Source organism: Chionomys nivalis, chromosome 1, assembly GCF_950005125.1.
Source record: "Chionomys nivalis chromosome 1, mChiNiv1.1, whole genome shotgun sequence".
Lineage (NCBI taxonomy): Eukaryota > Metazoa > Chordata > Mammalia > Rodentia > Cricetidae > Chionomys > Chionomys nivalis.
Window position 1 is genome coordinate 167988610 of NC_080086.1, and position 16171 is coordinate 168004780.

Sequence of the window (16171 nt, forward strand, 5' to 3'; positions counted from 1 at the left end):
AACTTAGGATTCAACTTTTTAAGTCAGATTTATGCTTATGTAATACAATTTAGGATATTCACCAAATTGTCTTAATTCACAAGTAATTTATTTAGTAGTAAAAACTAAATTTTGCCCCTTTCTGCTATTTTATTTTAAATTTTTTTGACATGGTTTATATTTGTATGAGAGTCATGCATTTATCCTTTTGAAATTATGTTCACCTGCAGAAACTTTGATGTCTTTTACTACATCACATTCAGATGAAACTAGACTGAAGAATCAGACAATCCTAGTGTGTGGTGAATGGCTAAGCAGAGCATTTGAGATTAGAAAGCAGAGAGCACACCATTTCTCTTTTTACTCGTAAATTTTTTTAGTAGGCTGAAAGATGGCATAAATTAATAGCCACAATAGCACCTGTGATGTATACAATTAAAACATATAATTAGAGTTTTAATTTGTCCTAGTATATAAGTCTTACTAGTTAGAAGCTTTTAGATGATAGTACTTTTAATAACATGCTGACTAGTTTTAACTATGAATGATGGGATGCAATCTGTGTAGCGGCGTTTTTCCTTCTGGTCAGCACTATCAGTCTAGATCATTCAGCTTTTTAACTTCATAATTTAACAGTGAATTACTGCTATAATTTTATGAGGTACTCTGAAATTAGTGATCTTACGTATGATTGTTTTCTATTGTAGTGTAGCATGTTTAACTTATACTGGTAGACTGTAATGTAGGGTGTTTAATGTATACTGTGAAGATAGACTTTTTATGTTCATCACTATTTTTATTCTCAACAGAAACAATCCCAGTATCCTCATCTACAGACTGGCAAGCAGCATTTGGCTTTGGTTCTTCTAAACAGCCAGAAGATGACTTGGGGTTTGATCCCTTTGATGTCACTCGAAAAGCCTTAGCAGACCTAATTGAGAAGGAACTGTCTGTCCAAGATCAACCTTCCCTGTCTCCCACATCTCTTCAGAACTCCTCCTCACACACTACAACCGCCAAAGGTCCAGGCTCTGGATTCCTGCATTCTGCTGCACCTACAAATGCCAACTCTCTTAATAGTACCTTTTCAGTCTTGCCACAGAGGTTCCCTCAATTTCAGCAGCACCGAGCAGTTTATAATTCGTTTGGTTTTCCAGGCCAGGCAGCCCGCTATCCTTGGATGGCCTTTCCACGCAATAGCATCATGCACTTGAACCACACAGCAAACCCCACCTCAAATAGTAATTTCTTGGACTTGAATCTCCCGCCACAGCACAACACAGGTCTGGGAGGGATCCCCATAGCAGGTAGGTTCAATTAAATCCTCTGAGAATACGTGTGTTATTAATATCTTCAGGTTGCTGGGTGGTTAGGGTTGCTGGGTAACAAGAGTATACAATAGTCTTAGAAATTTCTATGAAAAACATTACATCTTTAACCTTTTTTTTTTTTGGATTGAGTGAATGCCTTGTAATATGGAGCTTTATAAGGATGGTGGAGTATTATACCTACTTATTGTTTGGAAGCATTGTATTTAATAGGATAATTTCCAGACCTTCAGATGATATGTAAACACAAAAATGAAAAAGAAAAATTGGGCTCTGAAATTATGGTGTTATAAAGGCCAACACCATAGTAAAAATATCTTGTGTTATATTCTAAAAGTAAAGTGGTTAAATTTTTTTTAATCAAAATTAATGAGAGCATGAGGGATAAAGCCACTCTAACTGCTGTTTCAATTGCTTGTTTTGACTGATACATACATGCACACATCACTGTGCCATATGTGCATTTAACAATATTTGAGAACTTCAGTTATCAATGCTTTATAACCATATTATGTCACAGACATACTTTTGTCGAAAATTGTTTAGGAGAGATTTTATTAGTTGACTGTGTTTTTATTTTTGAGAACAATAAATTTGGATGAATAAGGTAATACAAGTTTGATGCCAGGGGACTTCTGGTTTTATATTGCTACCCTTGAAGGTTTCAGAATTTTGGGGCTTTAAGATCCTATATAACAGTTTTCAATGAAGTATCTTGGAAAGGAGTCATTCTGAGTAACTGTTTTCATTGGGCCTTAGAGATGATGTGATAAAGTTTGTTCCCCTCTGGTTCTCTTCAAGTAGTACAGAATACTTCTCACCCTGTTGTGTACTTACACAATTGTTTTTGTCCCTTGCCATGACCTTTAAGGTATGCCATGGCATAATGTCATTACAGAAGTATACTTTCACTAGTAAGGCACTCATGTTCTTGTTTCCAGAAAGTTGACAGGTGAACTTAGAACCATCAATAGTCATTCCCTTAGAGCCAGCAGCATTTCATGTTTTAAACAAGTAACTAGGTCTTTGTTGTTATGGATATAGTAAGGTTTAACAGTTGAAACAGTGAACTTAATTTAAACATACTGGAGAACACCTGCTGTGATTTGTACATTTGATGGGGTTCGTGGTATTTGGTCATTGAATTATACTAGGTTGTAGGGAATCCAGAGTAGCATTTTTCAGTCCTTTCCTTGTGATATCCACTAACTCTTAATTTCTACATGCCTTTTCCTGTTCTTCCATTCAACATAGCATACTAGAATGCAATTTTTGGGGGTTTACTTTGTTTCAATAATTTAGAGAGAAGACATTTTAATTTCTAGTAATGTGCCTTTTAGCTGATCTTAACATTAAAAGTTAAGGTCCTCTTAAGTATGCCAAACATTTAAAAGCATCGAGCCAATTATGATTAACATTTCAGGTCCTTTTTGCCCAGCAGTGCAACTAGGTTATGTGGGGAATACAAAAGTAGAGAAAACGGATGCTATTTCAGGTAGTTGATAATGTACTTGAGTTAAAAGTGGGAAAGTGACTAACATGTAAGTGTGGTCCTGAAATCTGAGAAACAGTGTAGCTCATCATTGTTGGAGAATTTTTTGAAGAAGAGAAATTAATCTGTAATATGGTTTCTTGAATTTGGGTAAGCAGCAAAAGAGAAAGGTCTTTTATGTTGATGGAAACCTCCTAAATAAAGGCATAGGAACAGATACTGTGTGCCACTAGAGTAAGCAGAACTGTCTTCTGTAACAAGAGGTGTTTTTTAAATTGCAGGGATCAGATAGACAAGATGAGGAACTCTGGTAGAGAAACAGTGTACATGATATTGGACTTTTGTTTTTAGCTGTACAGACTTGGTACCCTTGTTTGACTTACTACATGTCTATTTTTTGTAGGCTGTCTGTTCTTACTTCTGAGTTGTTAGTGTTCATTAGGACCCAGGAACACTTCCAAATGTTTCAAACAAGTAGATATTTTGGAATATCAGCAATGAGATATCTCTAATTTGTTAAGTGCAGGCCTTTTTGTTTTAGTTTTTTTTTTTTTGAATCTTCACCTAAAATACATAACTTTATTTTTAAATTTTTAAATGTAACATTAAATTATAATCTTATCATTTGTTTTTTTTTTCCCTTCCCTTTGCCTAAACTCAACCACAGAACATTGAAAACTTTTTTCAGAGATGCTAAAAATGAAGTCACCAACTTTAATTCTGACTCATTATTGTATTCACTGTGGGGTAGGGAGAGTTATTCCAGAGTTTTAATACTTGGCTATGCATTCTTGTTTGGTATTTAAATGGTGACATAACTAAACTTGTTATAAGATTATTTTTAAAGTACTGAAGATTAGAGAAACAGTTTTAATTTATAAAAAATTAATTAAAATTGTTAAGAGTCATACTAGAATCCTGTTAGAGCTAGTCAATATTTGACAGATGTCTCAGGATGGATGCCTTAGAATAGTTACAGAATTGTTAACTAGATGATTTAGGACTTTCAGTAACATGATAAATGACAAAAGAAAACATCTGAAATGCATCTAATTTGAAACAGTTTACCTAGGAATTACCTGCTTCTCACTTCCCAGAAGTGTTTGAATTGGATGATTGCCAGGAGCTCAACTTTGCATCCTCTAGTCTTTATCATGATGGCCTTTTCAGCCCAGCTGTTTGTTAGTGCCTCACTAGTGGAGACTACACACTGTTTATGGGGCCTCCTAAAATGGTCTTTAAACTAATTCAGTTGTAGGAAGGAAAGGTACACACACATACTTGTTCTTCAACTATGAGGAAAAAATAGGGTCCTGACCTGTAGGAGCAAATCAGAGTTGACAGCCACCATGTCATGCAAAAGCCTTATCTGTTTACTATATGTTTGTATTTAAATTTTTATTTTTGTTTGTTTCAGTTAATTATAAAGACACTGATATATCTGAAACCTATCATGGGCAGTGCAGCTGCCAGAGGTGACAGAAACTCAGTTTCCATTCCTTTGTCTCACTGAAAATATTTTTGTGCTTTAAATTGGCTATTTCTTTTGGTACTTAAGTGTTTTTAGCAGTATTTTCTGGGCATATGAATCTGGTTTGCTAAGTCCAGAAGATGATTGAAATTTTCCTCTTGAGCAGTTTTGATTAGTAAATAAGGAGAAGGGATTCATTTAGATATTTTTTTATTATTGAAACTGTGTATGTTTGTTCTAAAAAGTGATTCTCTTTGTCCAGTTCCTTCATTTTATGATTGTCAAGACTGTACTCCAACAAACTTAAATAAGTTAAGGTTGCATGTTCAGTTAGTATCAAGCTAGGGTCACAGCCCAGATCTCAAAATCAGTAATGGAAGTGGTTCTGTGATGCAACACTGGTGCTCTCCTTCACAATTGAAGACCACTGGCATGTGCTGCAACCTGGCTTTCTCCCGTAATTGACTTTTGCTCTCACATACTCGCAGATCCTTTTTATTTTTTATTTTTTAAATCCGTGGTATTTCCTCATGAAACCAATTGGCCCATGTTAGGAGTATGTTCCACAAAAAACAAATACAAAGAAAGTAGAATGGTGCTTATTAACTTGAGACTCAGTCTCTTGCTTAGGTCCTTATTAGTACTGATGTTCTCACCAAGAAATGGATTTTAAATTTGCTTTGGCACAGCCTCCTGTTATGTACTTGAGGATATAAGAGTTTGCTAATTGAAATAACCTGTTTTATGGATTGAAAGACTCTACAGTTTGTCAGTTAAGCTGTCTTTCCAAGTGTAATTTTGCAGATTTATTTTTCAAAGAATTTATTTATTTTCAAAGAATTCTTTGCTAAAATGTTTTATTACATAATACTGAAACTTATTTTGAAAAGTAAACATTAGTAAGTGTAAGTCTGTATTGTTTCACGGTATTACTCAAAAATTTTTGAAATTGTTTAGGCTTTGGATTTTTCATGTTTTTTGTTAATTCAAATTCTACTTACCAGAAAGCATTTTTCTTTAAAATTCCTTTTTATAGTAACTATTTTCACAGTGACTATTGAGTTTGTGTCATGCATAAAGTAAGTTACCTGTAGTGAAATAATTACCAATTACAATTAGGAGAACTGGTCTCATTCATGTATAGTTTTCTGACTAGATGTAGTCATCTTACTTTTCAGTCAATTGGATCATTGTACTGTTAATGTTTTACTATCTTCTAATTACTTGAAAAGTACATAGTAAATTTCAGATGCTATATGTTAATTTTATCAATTAATGTTTATATCTATTATTTCTTTTTTCCCTAATATACGACTTATGCCTTCGAAACATGAATTTATAATTCTCTTCTTTTAAAATCAGTTTTTTTCTCCTGTAAGTCAAGGCTTAATTTTTTTTTTTTCAAACTAGTACTTACTGATAAGGAATATCTATATAAGGGTCCAATTGGCTTGGAAAAGAATGACTTTCCTGGTCTTTAATCTTTTCTTTCTTTTTATTTATTTACTTTTTGTGGTGCATTTGTAATCCAAATATTACATTTAATTTTACCTTAAAATAAGGGTGTGTTTAGTTTGTTTTAGGTACTTAAGTTAATATTTAAAAATTCATGTCTTGTTTCACACCCAGATTCCAACCAATAAGCATGTATTTTATATATGTATCAATATTCCAAATATTGAAATCATTTTTAAAGGGACTGTTAACAAATCTAGTCACCCGTAACTAGACCATGACTGACTTTTCCACAGGGGAAGAAGAGGTGAAGGTTTCGACCATGCCACTGTCAGCCTCTTCCCATTCATTACAACAAGGACAGCAGCCTACAAGTCTCCACACTACTGTGGCCTGACAACAGAACTGAAAGGAGAGGATTAGACTCTGGGGTGCTTGCATGGGCAACTGGATTTTTGCATGATTTCTTTCTGATTTTGCATTTAATGTATACACCCAAAAGAGCCAATATAAACGTTCCTCATGCCTACAACTAGCGTGTACCTCATAGTTGCTAAAGTATTTCTTCATTAGGCCTTTAACATGATTTAATAGCATAATAATTTTGACATTGTTTCTCACGAGTGATACTATTTTTAACTCATACAAATAAACTTACAGTACTAATTAAGATCCCAGAGGAGATTAGCTAGACCTGTTCTTGTTCTATTATTGGAAATAATACAAAAGTAATGGTAGTTCTTTGTTTTTTGGTTTGTGAAAAAAAAAAATGGTAATATTCTAATCTACTCCTGCAATTTTTGAAACATTAAGATAATGTTTATTGCATTCTTTGAGTCTTTGAAAAGAAAGAATACATATAAAGCAAATCTGGTGGTGTCTACAATGCTCAGAAAGATGTTGTCAGCCATTGTTTTTAGTTGCCTAGATTTATATCATATATTATGCATTACATGTATACAAACTGTTTTGTTCTTCTTCATTTGCACATTTGCACTTTTCTTTTTGGATGGTTGTTAATTCTGCATAGATGGTTAAAAGGTAATTATTATGGCCTAAATGCAATATAATCTCTTTTCTCATGCACTGCCTAGTATACCAGGAAATGCCTCAAAAACAGATTTTCAACTTGTAGTTGACTTATTAGAAACTTGAACATGGGGTAAACATTGTATGTAAGTAGTAGCCATAGCAGTGTAACATTTTTATTGAGCAAACAGTAGTTCTAGGTCTGTTTGGAAATTTCATTGTTAAATAACTGACATGTGATGAAAGTACCTGGCCAGAATAAAGCTTACAGTAGAGGAGAGAAGTTGGGTGTCCTATAAAATGAGACCATATAAGTTGTGATAGATGACCTTAGATAATCAAAGAACAATGGACTGAGTACTTTATAAAGGCATAATGTAAAGTGATGTTTTTGATAATGCAAAGCTTCTTGAAATAGTCTCAAAAATGATAATAAAAAATAAACTGAACTTAGTTCTGTGCAGTGGACAAAAGCTAATTTAAAAAATAATCACCATAAATGCCTCTGGGGAGAAAAAGAAAGTCAAACCTCTTGAGAGTTAAAAGAAAAAGTTTAAAAAGTATGCCTTAATTTGGTTTTTAAAAAGAAAAAGTATTGTGAATACCAAAAATAAATCAAACTATTATGTTAAATCTAAACATTTAACATAATAATAATAAAACATCTTATTTGAAGATGTTGCTAATGTTATATAGCATTGGCAGTTTTTGGGTTACTTTTCAATATAAAATATGGTGACTTTCTGTTACATATAACAAAATAAATTACTTCATCCTGAGGTATAGTAGAGTAAAGTGAAAATTTATTTTTAGGTTTTTTTTTAATTGGTTGAGGTCATAGAATTGACCAATTCTCTACTTATCTAATTTGTGTTTTTAAGCATAAATATTAATCTCTAGCTTGCATTTAAAAGTAAATTTATAGCAACATTATAAGAAAGTTACTGTCTTAGAAAATACCAGTATATTACTGTATGCTTATTAAGCATCAGCTTTTAAATATACCTTAATTCAATTATGACTTTGCTATGTATGCTGTGGGGTTGGAAATCTGGCTCCTGGTAATGATGCTTACTAGATCTTAGCTTTCTCCAGCTTTGAAGTGAGCCTTCCATTGGCTCTGTTTCCTTACAAGGCCACAGAGGGTGACTGGCTGTCTTCACTCACTTCTTTGTGTTGTGAGGGGTGCTGCTGAGCAGAGCTGCTTTCCTTAGCTTTCTCTGTTCTTTTTCATTTGAAATTTGTACAGAAAATTTGTCCAAAGTTTTCCCAGACTTGCCCATAGTCCCTGATAACTGTCCAAGACTGTCTCCTCCCTGCCTACCCTCTCCCCATTTTCCTCCGACATAGCTGTGAAATCAGGAAATTCTTCCTGGGCAATTAAAATTCAGCATTATAGCTTATGTTAAAAACTTACTTTAAGTTGTTTTCTGTTTTTTTTTTAATTTCTAGACCTTATAAACCCTCACATTTTTATTTAATACGTATTTTATAAGTCTTTAATATCATGATTTATACTAAAGCATGGAAGAAATTGTGTGGTACATAAAAGTACCATTTTAATATGGTAAGCAAATTTAACAAAATGGTGGAAAGAATGAGGAGTTCTAAGACTTTTGGGTTTGTCAATACATTCTTGTGTGATGAATTTTACACTAGATAGGATACTATTAATTTCACTTCTTTGACCATTATAAAGTAATTAGTCTTTTCCTTAACACAGGGATTTTTAATCCGGAGTCCCAAACTCTTGGAAGGTATATGTGAAATGGTGGGTTTATGTGCATGAACTTACGTTTGTTGTTTTTCTAAAGAAGATCCATAGTTACTAGATTGATAGAGTTTGGTTACATTCTCCCTCTCCAAATGGTTTCAAATACTAAGAAATGACTGCCTTCAAATGCCTGAGGGAAATAGAGTCCTGCTCTAGCTGTCTTTTAGCTCTGGGATGAGAAGTACGCTTTTATTTTCTCAAAGATTCCAGTAGAAAAATTTTGATTAATAATGATTTCCTTTTCATTCAACATTTTGTATTTTTCAGGTGGTACTTTGGTACATTCTCCCTCATGTTTCAGCAAAGCGTTATTTTTGTTCTATAAAGTGACCTGAGCTAGATCTTGAGGAATACAAGGTTGAATAAAACATACAGACACCAATCTAGTGGAATATTTATTTCACATAATTTTTATCAGGTTGACCTTTGATACTCTTAATCACAACAGCCATAACATTCCAGACTCATTCTATTAGTTTATTAGATTCATTCCATTCACTGCTCTAAGAATGGCAGAGTGTTAATACTGATACCTAAGTTCTAAAATGTGTATTGATTTGGAAGGATTTTAAAAAAATAGAAAAGACATATTCATTGTTCTATTTTATATACTCGTGTTTCAGTGTCCTGAAAATTTAATGTATTTATGTTTCTTTGAATTAAGCAACTTTAATGCATTTTTGTCTTTGCATACTTGTACTGACATAGTTTATTTGTATGGTATTCCACGTACCTTCAAAACTGACAGAACTTTCTTCTGCTCTGTCACAAGTTCATAGGGAGGTACAGCCAGACACAAATTCTGCAAAAAGCCTAGAGAAAGGAAAGAATTGTAGAAACATTTGAAATCCCACAAAGTTGAGCACTGCTATGTTTATGTAAACATGGGGGTGGGGACTTTACTTGTGTTGATTTGTAAGATTTTAGATTTTTTTTTTTTTTTCGAGACAGGGTTTCTCTGTGTTTTTTTTGGATAGTTTTTTTTTTTGATCATGAAATTTTCCAATTTTGTTTAGTTTTCTTAAAAGATGAAAATATAGTTGCCTTTTTTAAATTAAAAGAAATAATCTATATTCTCTGAAATAGACAAAGTCACATATCTGGTGATAAGCCAGTACATCTGCTGTTAATGCCATCTCCCTTTTTTAATGAACACTCACTCTGTGCCTCCTTGGATTGGGTAAATAGCTGTAGTGTTTGCAGATATTCCCATAAACATGTTTAGTGAGTAAGCCAAACACTGTGCCAAATTTCAAAGTAAAACAACAAGAGCTTGAAAATGAGCATCTTTTTGAGCTGATGAAGAAGGTTTTATAAAAAGTGGGATGTTGTTACTTTTGAAGAGGACTTACATTTCAATGAAAAGGAAAAGTTGGTGCAGTAAATGAGAAGGACTGAGCCACTGACCAGAAGGACCAGGAAATAGACATGACTGAGGTTTAAATCCAAATAGCTAGACCCTGGGAAATGGGGAAGAGAAGTGTAATTAACTCATTATGGTGGGGGTGGGTGCTGTAGAGTTTGGGCATGGCATAGCAACATGTAGCATTTTAAAAAGATTAAATTGAAGTTAGGACAAATTAGAATCCAGTTTCAGGATGCCATTGTTGGCCAGTGCAAATTGGACTAGACTATGTTTGGCTAGGTCTTCAGTGACCTATTAAAACCAAAATTGCATGAAATGGTCCAAAATAGGAGCTATTTTTTTTTTAATTATTTTCTCATACAATGACATCCCAACTGCAACCTCCCTACCCTTCAGTTCCTGAACACCACCCTTCCCCAGATCCACTGTTCCTCCATTTCCCTTCAGAAAAGTCAGGCCTCCAAGTAATATTATCTGGACATGGCATAACAAGATGCAGTAAGAATAGGCACATACCCTCGTATCAAGGCTGGACGAGGAACTCAGTAAGAGGAAAAGGGTCCCAAGAGCAGGCAAAAAGAGTCATCAGAGACACCCCCACTCCCACCGTTAGAAGTTTCACAAACACTCAAAGCCAAATAACCATGGCACGTATGCAGAACACGCAGGTTCTGTTATTGCCACTTCAGTCTCTGTGAGCCTCTATGGGTCCTGCTTAGTTGATTCTGTGGGCCATGTTCTCCTGGTGTCCTTGACAGCTCTGGCTCCTACAATCTTCCTCCTCTACCTTTCTTGGAGTTCCACAAGCTCCACCTAATGCTTGGGTGTGGGTCTCTTCTTATGACAAGCTAGATTTTAAATAAAACCAAACCAAAAACACAGGATTTTTTTGTTGTTGTTGTCATTCACTGAATACCATCCTGTTTTTTGGTGTGAAATCTAAAAATTATTGAATCACCTTCCACATCACTCACAACATAGTCTAAGAGAAAATACTATACCAACCTCCTCTTGACTATAAGATTATTGTTATTATTCCAGATGTACTTAAAGTCACTATGTCACTTAGTATAACTCGGTATTTCTGATCCTTCTGCCTCCATCTTCTGATTTCTGAGTCCTGGGATTATAGGCATGTGTCACCATACCTAAGGTTTCACGCTTTCCCAACTGAGGTCTACATCTTCAACTTCTCTCCCCATCTCCATTTTCTAAAAGACAGGGTTATATGATGTATCCCAGGCTGGCCTCAAATTCACCATCCTCTCTTTATCTTGGCCTCTGGATTGTTGGGTTTACAGGTGTGCCCCAAGCTGAAGAAGAAAATTTGTGAGATGAGGTTTCCTTTAGAGAAGGCCAGTCTGATCTCCATAGTCAGTTTCAGGACAGTCAGGACTACATAATCTTATAGTCAAGAGGAGGCCAGTAAAGCATTCCCTGTCAACCTGTAGTGTGAGTGATGTGGAAGGGGATTTCACGACAAAGAACAGGGTAGTGTTCAATGGATGGCAAATAGTGAGATTATGGTCAGTGTGATGACCTCAGTGCTAAGTAATGGATGAAAAGCAGAGAAAGAGTGGTGGATTGTAAGATTGGAAGGACAGCTAGCTTTTGTTACCCCTGTATGGCCTCTACCCTGTTTTCTTCTTGTCTTTTTGGAGAATAGGAAGTTGAACTGGAGAGAGCTTGGTGTTGCCTGCAGAATCTCAAGCCTGGTTTCCTATAATTTGAAATTATCTAAAGGCAAACTTCTCTGAAAGAATGGTAGGAGAACGTGAGAGTAGTGAGGAGAGCCTAGAAAAGCCGAGGTTGAGACAGGCAGATTTGAGGAGTCTCTGTGTGTGCAAAGGCTTGATTGTAATGTTGGGATCAGAAAGAATTGGGGTGGGTCGATGCTGGATATGGTAAGTCTGTTAAAGAACCGTTGTTAAACCAAAAGAAAAAAAATAGGAAGTCCCAACATAGGCTTTCCTCTTAAGAAGGCAAAATGTTCCACACAACTGGATTATGTTATTCTGCTTATTGGAGTGGAATAGAGAAAATTTATCAGTCTCACCATAAAGGACAAAATATTTTGCTAATTTTCCCCAATGAGATATTTTATGAACAAATAAAATCTACAAATTTGGGTAATCTTACTAAAAGTTATTGAAGTATAATAGAGCAGGAATGAAGGTGTGCATGTGTATGTTTCTTCATCTGATTAGTAGCAAATGTCTCATTTGGAAGCAGCCTTAGTTTTCTGGCACATGAGTATTTTTTAAGTTAACTAGATTTGCTTCCATATATGTAGGATGAGATGTCAGCTGTGAAGCAATACTACATCTGTGAAACCAAGCTGATTGAGAAGCCACTGTTCTTGGACCTCTTGACTAGTCTGTGATTTGCTTCTAGGAGAATTAATGTTACTACTACCTAGTTAAAATAACTTGACAAAAACAACCTAGGAAAAAGGGTTTAGGGGCTGGAGAGATGGCTCAGCGGTTAAGAGCACTGCCTGCTCTTCCAAAGATCCTGAGTTCAATTCCCAGCAACCACATGGTGGCTCACAACCATCTGTAATGAGGTCTGGTGCCCTCTTCTGGCCTGCAGGCATACAAGCAGACAGAATACTGTATAAATAATAAATAAATAAATATTTTTAAAAAAAAAGGTTTATTTTTGCTCATGGTTCCAAGTTACAGCCCATCCATCATTTGGAGGAGTTACAATGCTTGTGACAGCTGTCAATATTTCATCATAGTCAGGAAGCAGAGGGGAAGGAATTAATCATGCATGTTATGCCCAGCTATCTTTATCCAGTTTTACACACCTCAGCATACAAACTCAGGGAGTGGTGCTACCCACTTTTAGGCTGGGTCTTCCTGCATCAGTTAATGTAATCTAAATACTCCCCTATAGATGTGTCCATTGATCAAACTGATCTAGACATACCTTCACTGAAAAAAATCACTCTTCCCTGAGCAATTCTAAATTTTCTCAAGTTGATAAAACTAACCATTACACCATGTTGCATTGCTAGTCTTGGGGTGGGGATCCACTCTCTACCCAGAATTGAGGTAAGCCTAAACAATTTAATCTATGTGAAGAGTTGGCTAAAGTGCCCTGAGGTTCTGTAAAATAGCATAGAATGTTGATCTTAACAAGCCAGTCCATTCTTCTTAGCTTCGTCTTGCCCACAATTCCTAGAAAGTTGTTGATTTCACTTGTAGCCATTTCACACTGTTTGGATTATCCTAAGGATTCCCAGAAGCTCCAAACCGGTCGACTTTAGAACAGTGTTGCCACACCTGCTTTAGTCCTCACACCCATCATTGTACTGGTAAATCCAAAAGCATTACTCCTGAAACTCCTCCCATCATATAATCTATAAAACCTTTAAAGTACCCAGGCCTTTCTTTGTCATAGAGTCAAGTTCATGTAAAGTAGGATTAACTATTTAAATATGTGCAGGACACGGGCTTAGTACTGCCCTTTAATTATTTCGTTTTTAGTGAGAATTTTGGCCCTTTATTGTTGGGGCAGTGTGACAGTGGCTAAATCCACATTTACCCAGTAAGCTGAAAGGTAAATAAATATCAAACTTTAAAGTACATCTCTTCACCGCTTCAACTTAAGCTTTGTTTGACAGTTTTCATTCCCACCCTGCAAGCCCCCTTCTGCAACAAAACAAACCCAAAAAGAACAAGGAACCAAAGTTTGGACCCTTGATTTCTTCTAGGAACACCTTGCTGTCTTCAGGAGGCTTAATTAGCATCATGCAAGAAAGGTTTTACTTAGCCAAGGTGTGAAGTATAACATTTGTTCTGTGTGTGTGGGTGAGGCTTTGAGTGTAGTGCCTGTCTGCACTTGTAGGCTGTATATTATTTTCAAGTAAATCCTCCCCCTGATAATTATAACAGAGAAAATAGTCTCATGCTAGTTTTCTGTGACTTCTCGTATCTTGGTGTGTTTCATCTCACTCATATATTTGGGATTAATGCTGTCTTTTTAAAATATTTTCTGACTAATTTTGTTTCTCCCAAATAAACTTTTGTATTAAAATCTTTAGTGCAAAATTTTACTACTAAATAAGACCATCCCATGTTACTCTTTAGAAAAATCTATGAAAAAATAATTTTTGAAGATTTATAGTACAAATGAGCACTGGTAGATAGCACAGTCTTTAGCAATTCTCCTTGTAAGAATCAAATAATAATCCAATCTGAGAAGGATTGTGAGGTGTTTTTTGTTTTGGTTTTTGTTTTTCTGTTTTGTTTTGGTTGTCACATTCAGACAAAAATTTAGATCTTTTTCGTCCTGTCTGGTTTTTTGGTTTTTTTTTTTTTTTTTTTTTAATACGCACAACTCACTGGTGAAAAGAACGTTAAGATTCTGAATTTTCTTTCATGCATACAACTCACTGGAACAATGAACTTAAAGATTCTGGATGTGTTTCTTCGCTAAATGTTGTGTCTTACAGTTTAACTATTCTAGAGGTTTTCTCAAGGGTTTTTCTGCTCAGAATCAGTGAAAATGAAGGCTTTCAAAATATCCATGGACCTGCAGTTATCACATGGCCTATAAGCTGTCAAGTCAACTGTGGCCCAGTAATCCAGGAGGAACTTTAAGAAGAGGGGAGAAGTTTGGCTTTTCAAGTATTCTTCGTGTAGACTTCATTATGTTATTGTCAATGTCAGAATTAAAAGATTAAAAAGTGGTGAGATTTAATGTATGCACTTAGGACCAACACACACTGCTGATATCTCTAATACTATGAAACAAATAATCCAACAACTGTGTAGTGATGACTCTAAGGTGTATTACAACAACACTAAAGGTGTGTTCTCTCTCGAGTTGAAGTTTGAAGAAGAGGTACTCTGTGCTACACTTTTTAGACCCTTAGCTGCTTTGCTGGCTTTTTCAATCAAGGACATTATGCTTTAGCATACCGAAACAGGAAAGACTGTACAAGAACTTAAAGATGGTAACATCAGCATCTCCAAGAGAAGGTCAAGAAAGTTCCCTCCAGTCAACTGTTACAGCCTGCTGCTGTGTATTTCCTGATACGGCAAAATGTAATTCCAGTGACTCAACTCCATATTTACGCTGAGCAAAATGGTCTGGAGCTTCACTGGGATTCCTTCAAACCTTGGCACATTACATGTGTTCTTTTGCCAGAAGTCTGACTCCCTGAAGCTGTGTGGTTGGTTTTTTTTTTCCTTTTACATCTATAAGTTGACAACCCAACTAAATGAAGGTAAACCAGGCCCTGTGTTATGAAGTCATCAGCCAAGTAGGAACATTTTGCATTCACCTAAAACTGTTAGGTTGCATGTTATTGTTCCATCTATGTTTTTGCTATTAAAATAATACATTTTATTAAAATTCATAATTGTAGCACTTGTGTAAGGCCCTGTGTTTGATATCCAGTTCCCCTTCCCTGCCCCCCCACAAAGAAAAACCTACCATCATTATGAATTAAGGCTCTATCTACTTTTTAAAAAGAATTTATTTATTTATTTATTTATTTATTTATTTATTTATTTATTTATTTATTTATTTATGTATTATGTAGTATTCTGCCTGCAGGCCAGAAGAGGGCACAAGATCTCATTATGGGTGCTTGTGAGTCACCATGTGGCTGCTGGGAATTGAACTCCGGACCTCTGGAAGAGCCATCTCTCCAACCCTCTGTTTACTTCTTAATGCCCATTAAGGAAAGAATGTCTATCAGGTTCATTTCCTTACCCCTTCTAAATTTGTTTGCTAGTAAACCTTACTGTGATCTTCACATGGTCCCAGTCAGTCCTGCTAGATATAAACTCGTAAAACCTGGTATATTGGTCTTTGTTCTTTTGTTACTGTTTTGTTTTGAGACAGGTTCACACTTTTTAATCCTGGCTCCCCTGGAGCTTGTTTTGTAGGCAAAACTGTCACTGAACTCACAGAGATCTGCTTGCTTCTGCCTCCTAAGTACAGAGACTAAAGGCATGAGCCACCTCACCCAATCTCTCAGTGTATTTTTAAATTTACTTAAATATATTGCTAAAATAAATATGGGTTTAAATAATCCTCAAATATACAAGTTATGTTACAACAATTTCAGATTTTAATTTTTGAACATCTTATGTGCCATTCTGACAGTTTGTGCTCACATCTTTACCTTTTTCTTTCTTTGGACAAGGAATCATTCTTGATTCATGTAATTTACCACAATTAGTGGGGAAGTCACAACTAGATCTTCTAAATTTATTTATATTTTATTTTGAAACAGGGTCTCATGTAGTCCAGGCTT

At 35.3% G+C, this 16171-nt stretch overlaps 1 protein-coding gene across 7 annotated transcripts in view; it reads left to right on the forward strand.

Moving 5' to 3' along the window:
* Positions 1-16171, forward strand: part of Cnot4 (CCR4-NOT transcription complex subunit 4) — a 109906-nt gene that overhangs the window by 79040 nt on the left and 14695 nt on the right. For 5 of the 7 annotated variants that reach the window (XM_057765166.1, XM_057765192.1, XM_057765175.1 and 2 more), the window contains one exon: positions 789-1286. In XM_057765166.1, the coding sequence (XP_057621149.1) occupies positions 789-1286 (498 nt within the window). Of the gene's footprint in view, positions 1-788; positions 1287-6021; positions 8911-16171 lie in introns of those variants that run through there. The other 2 variants (XM_057765210.1, XM_057765218.1) reach the window with 1 other exon arrangement.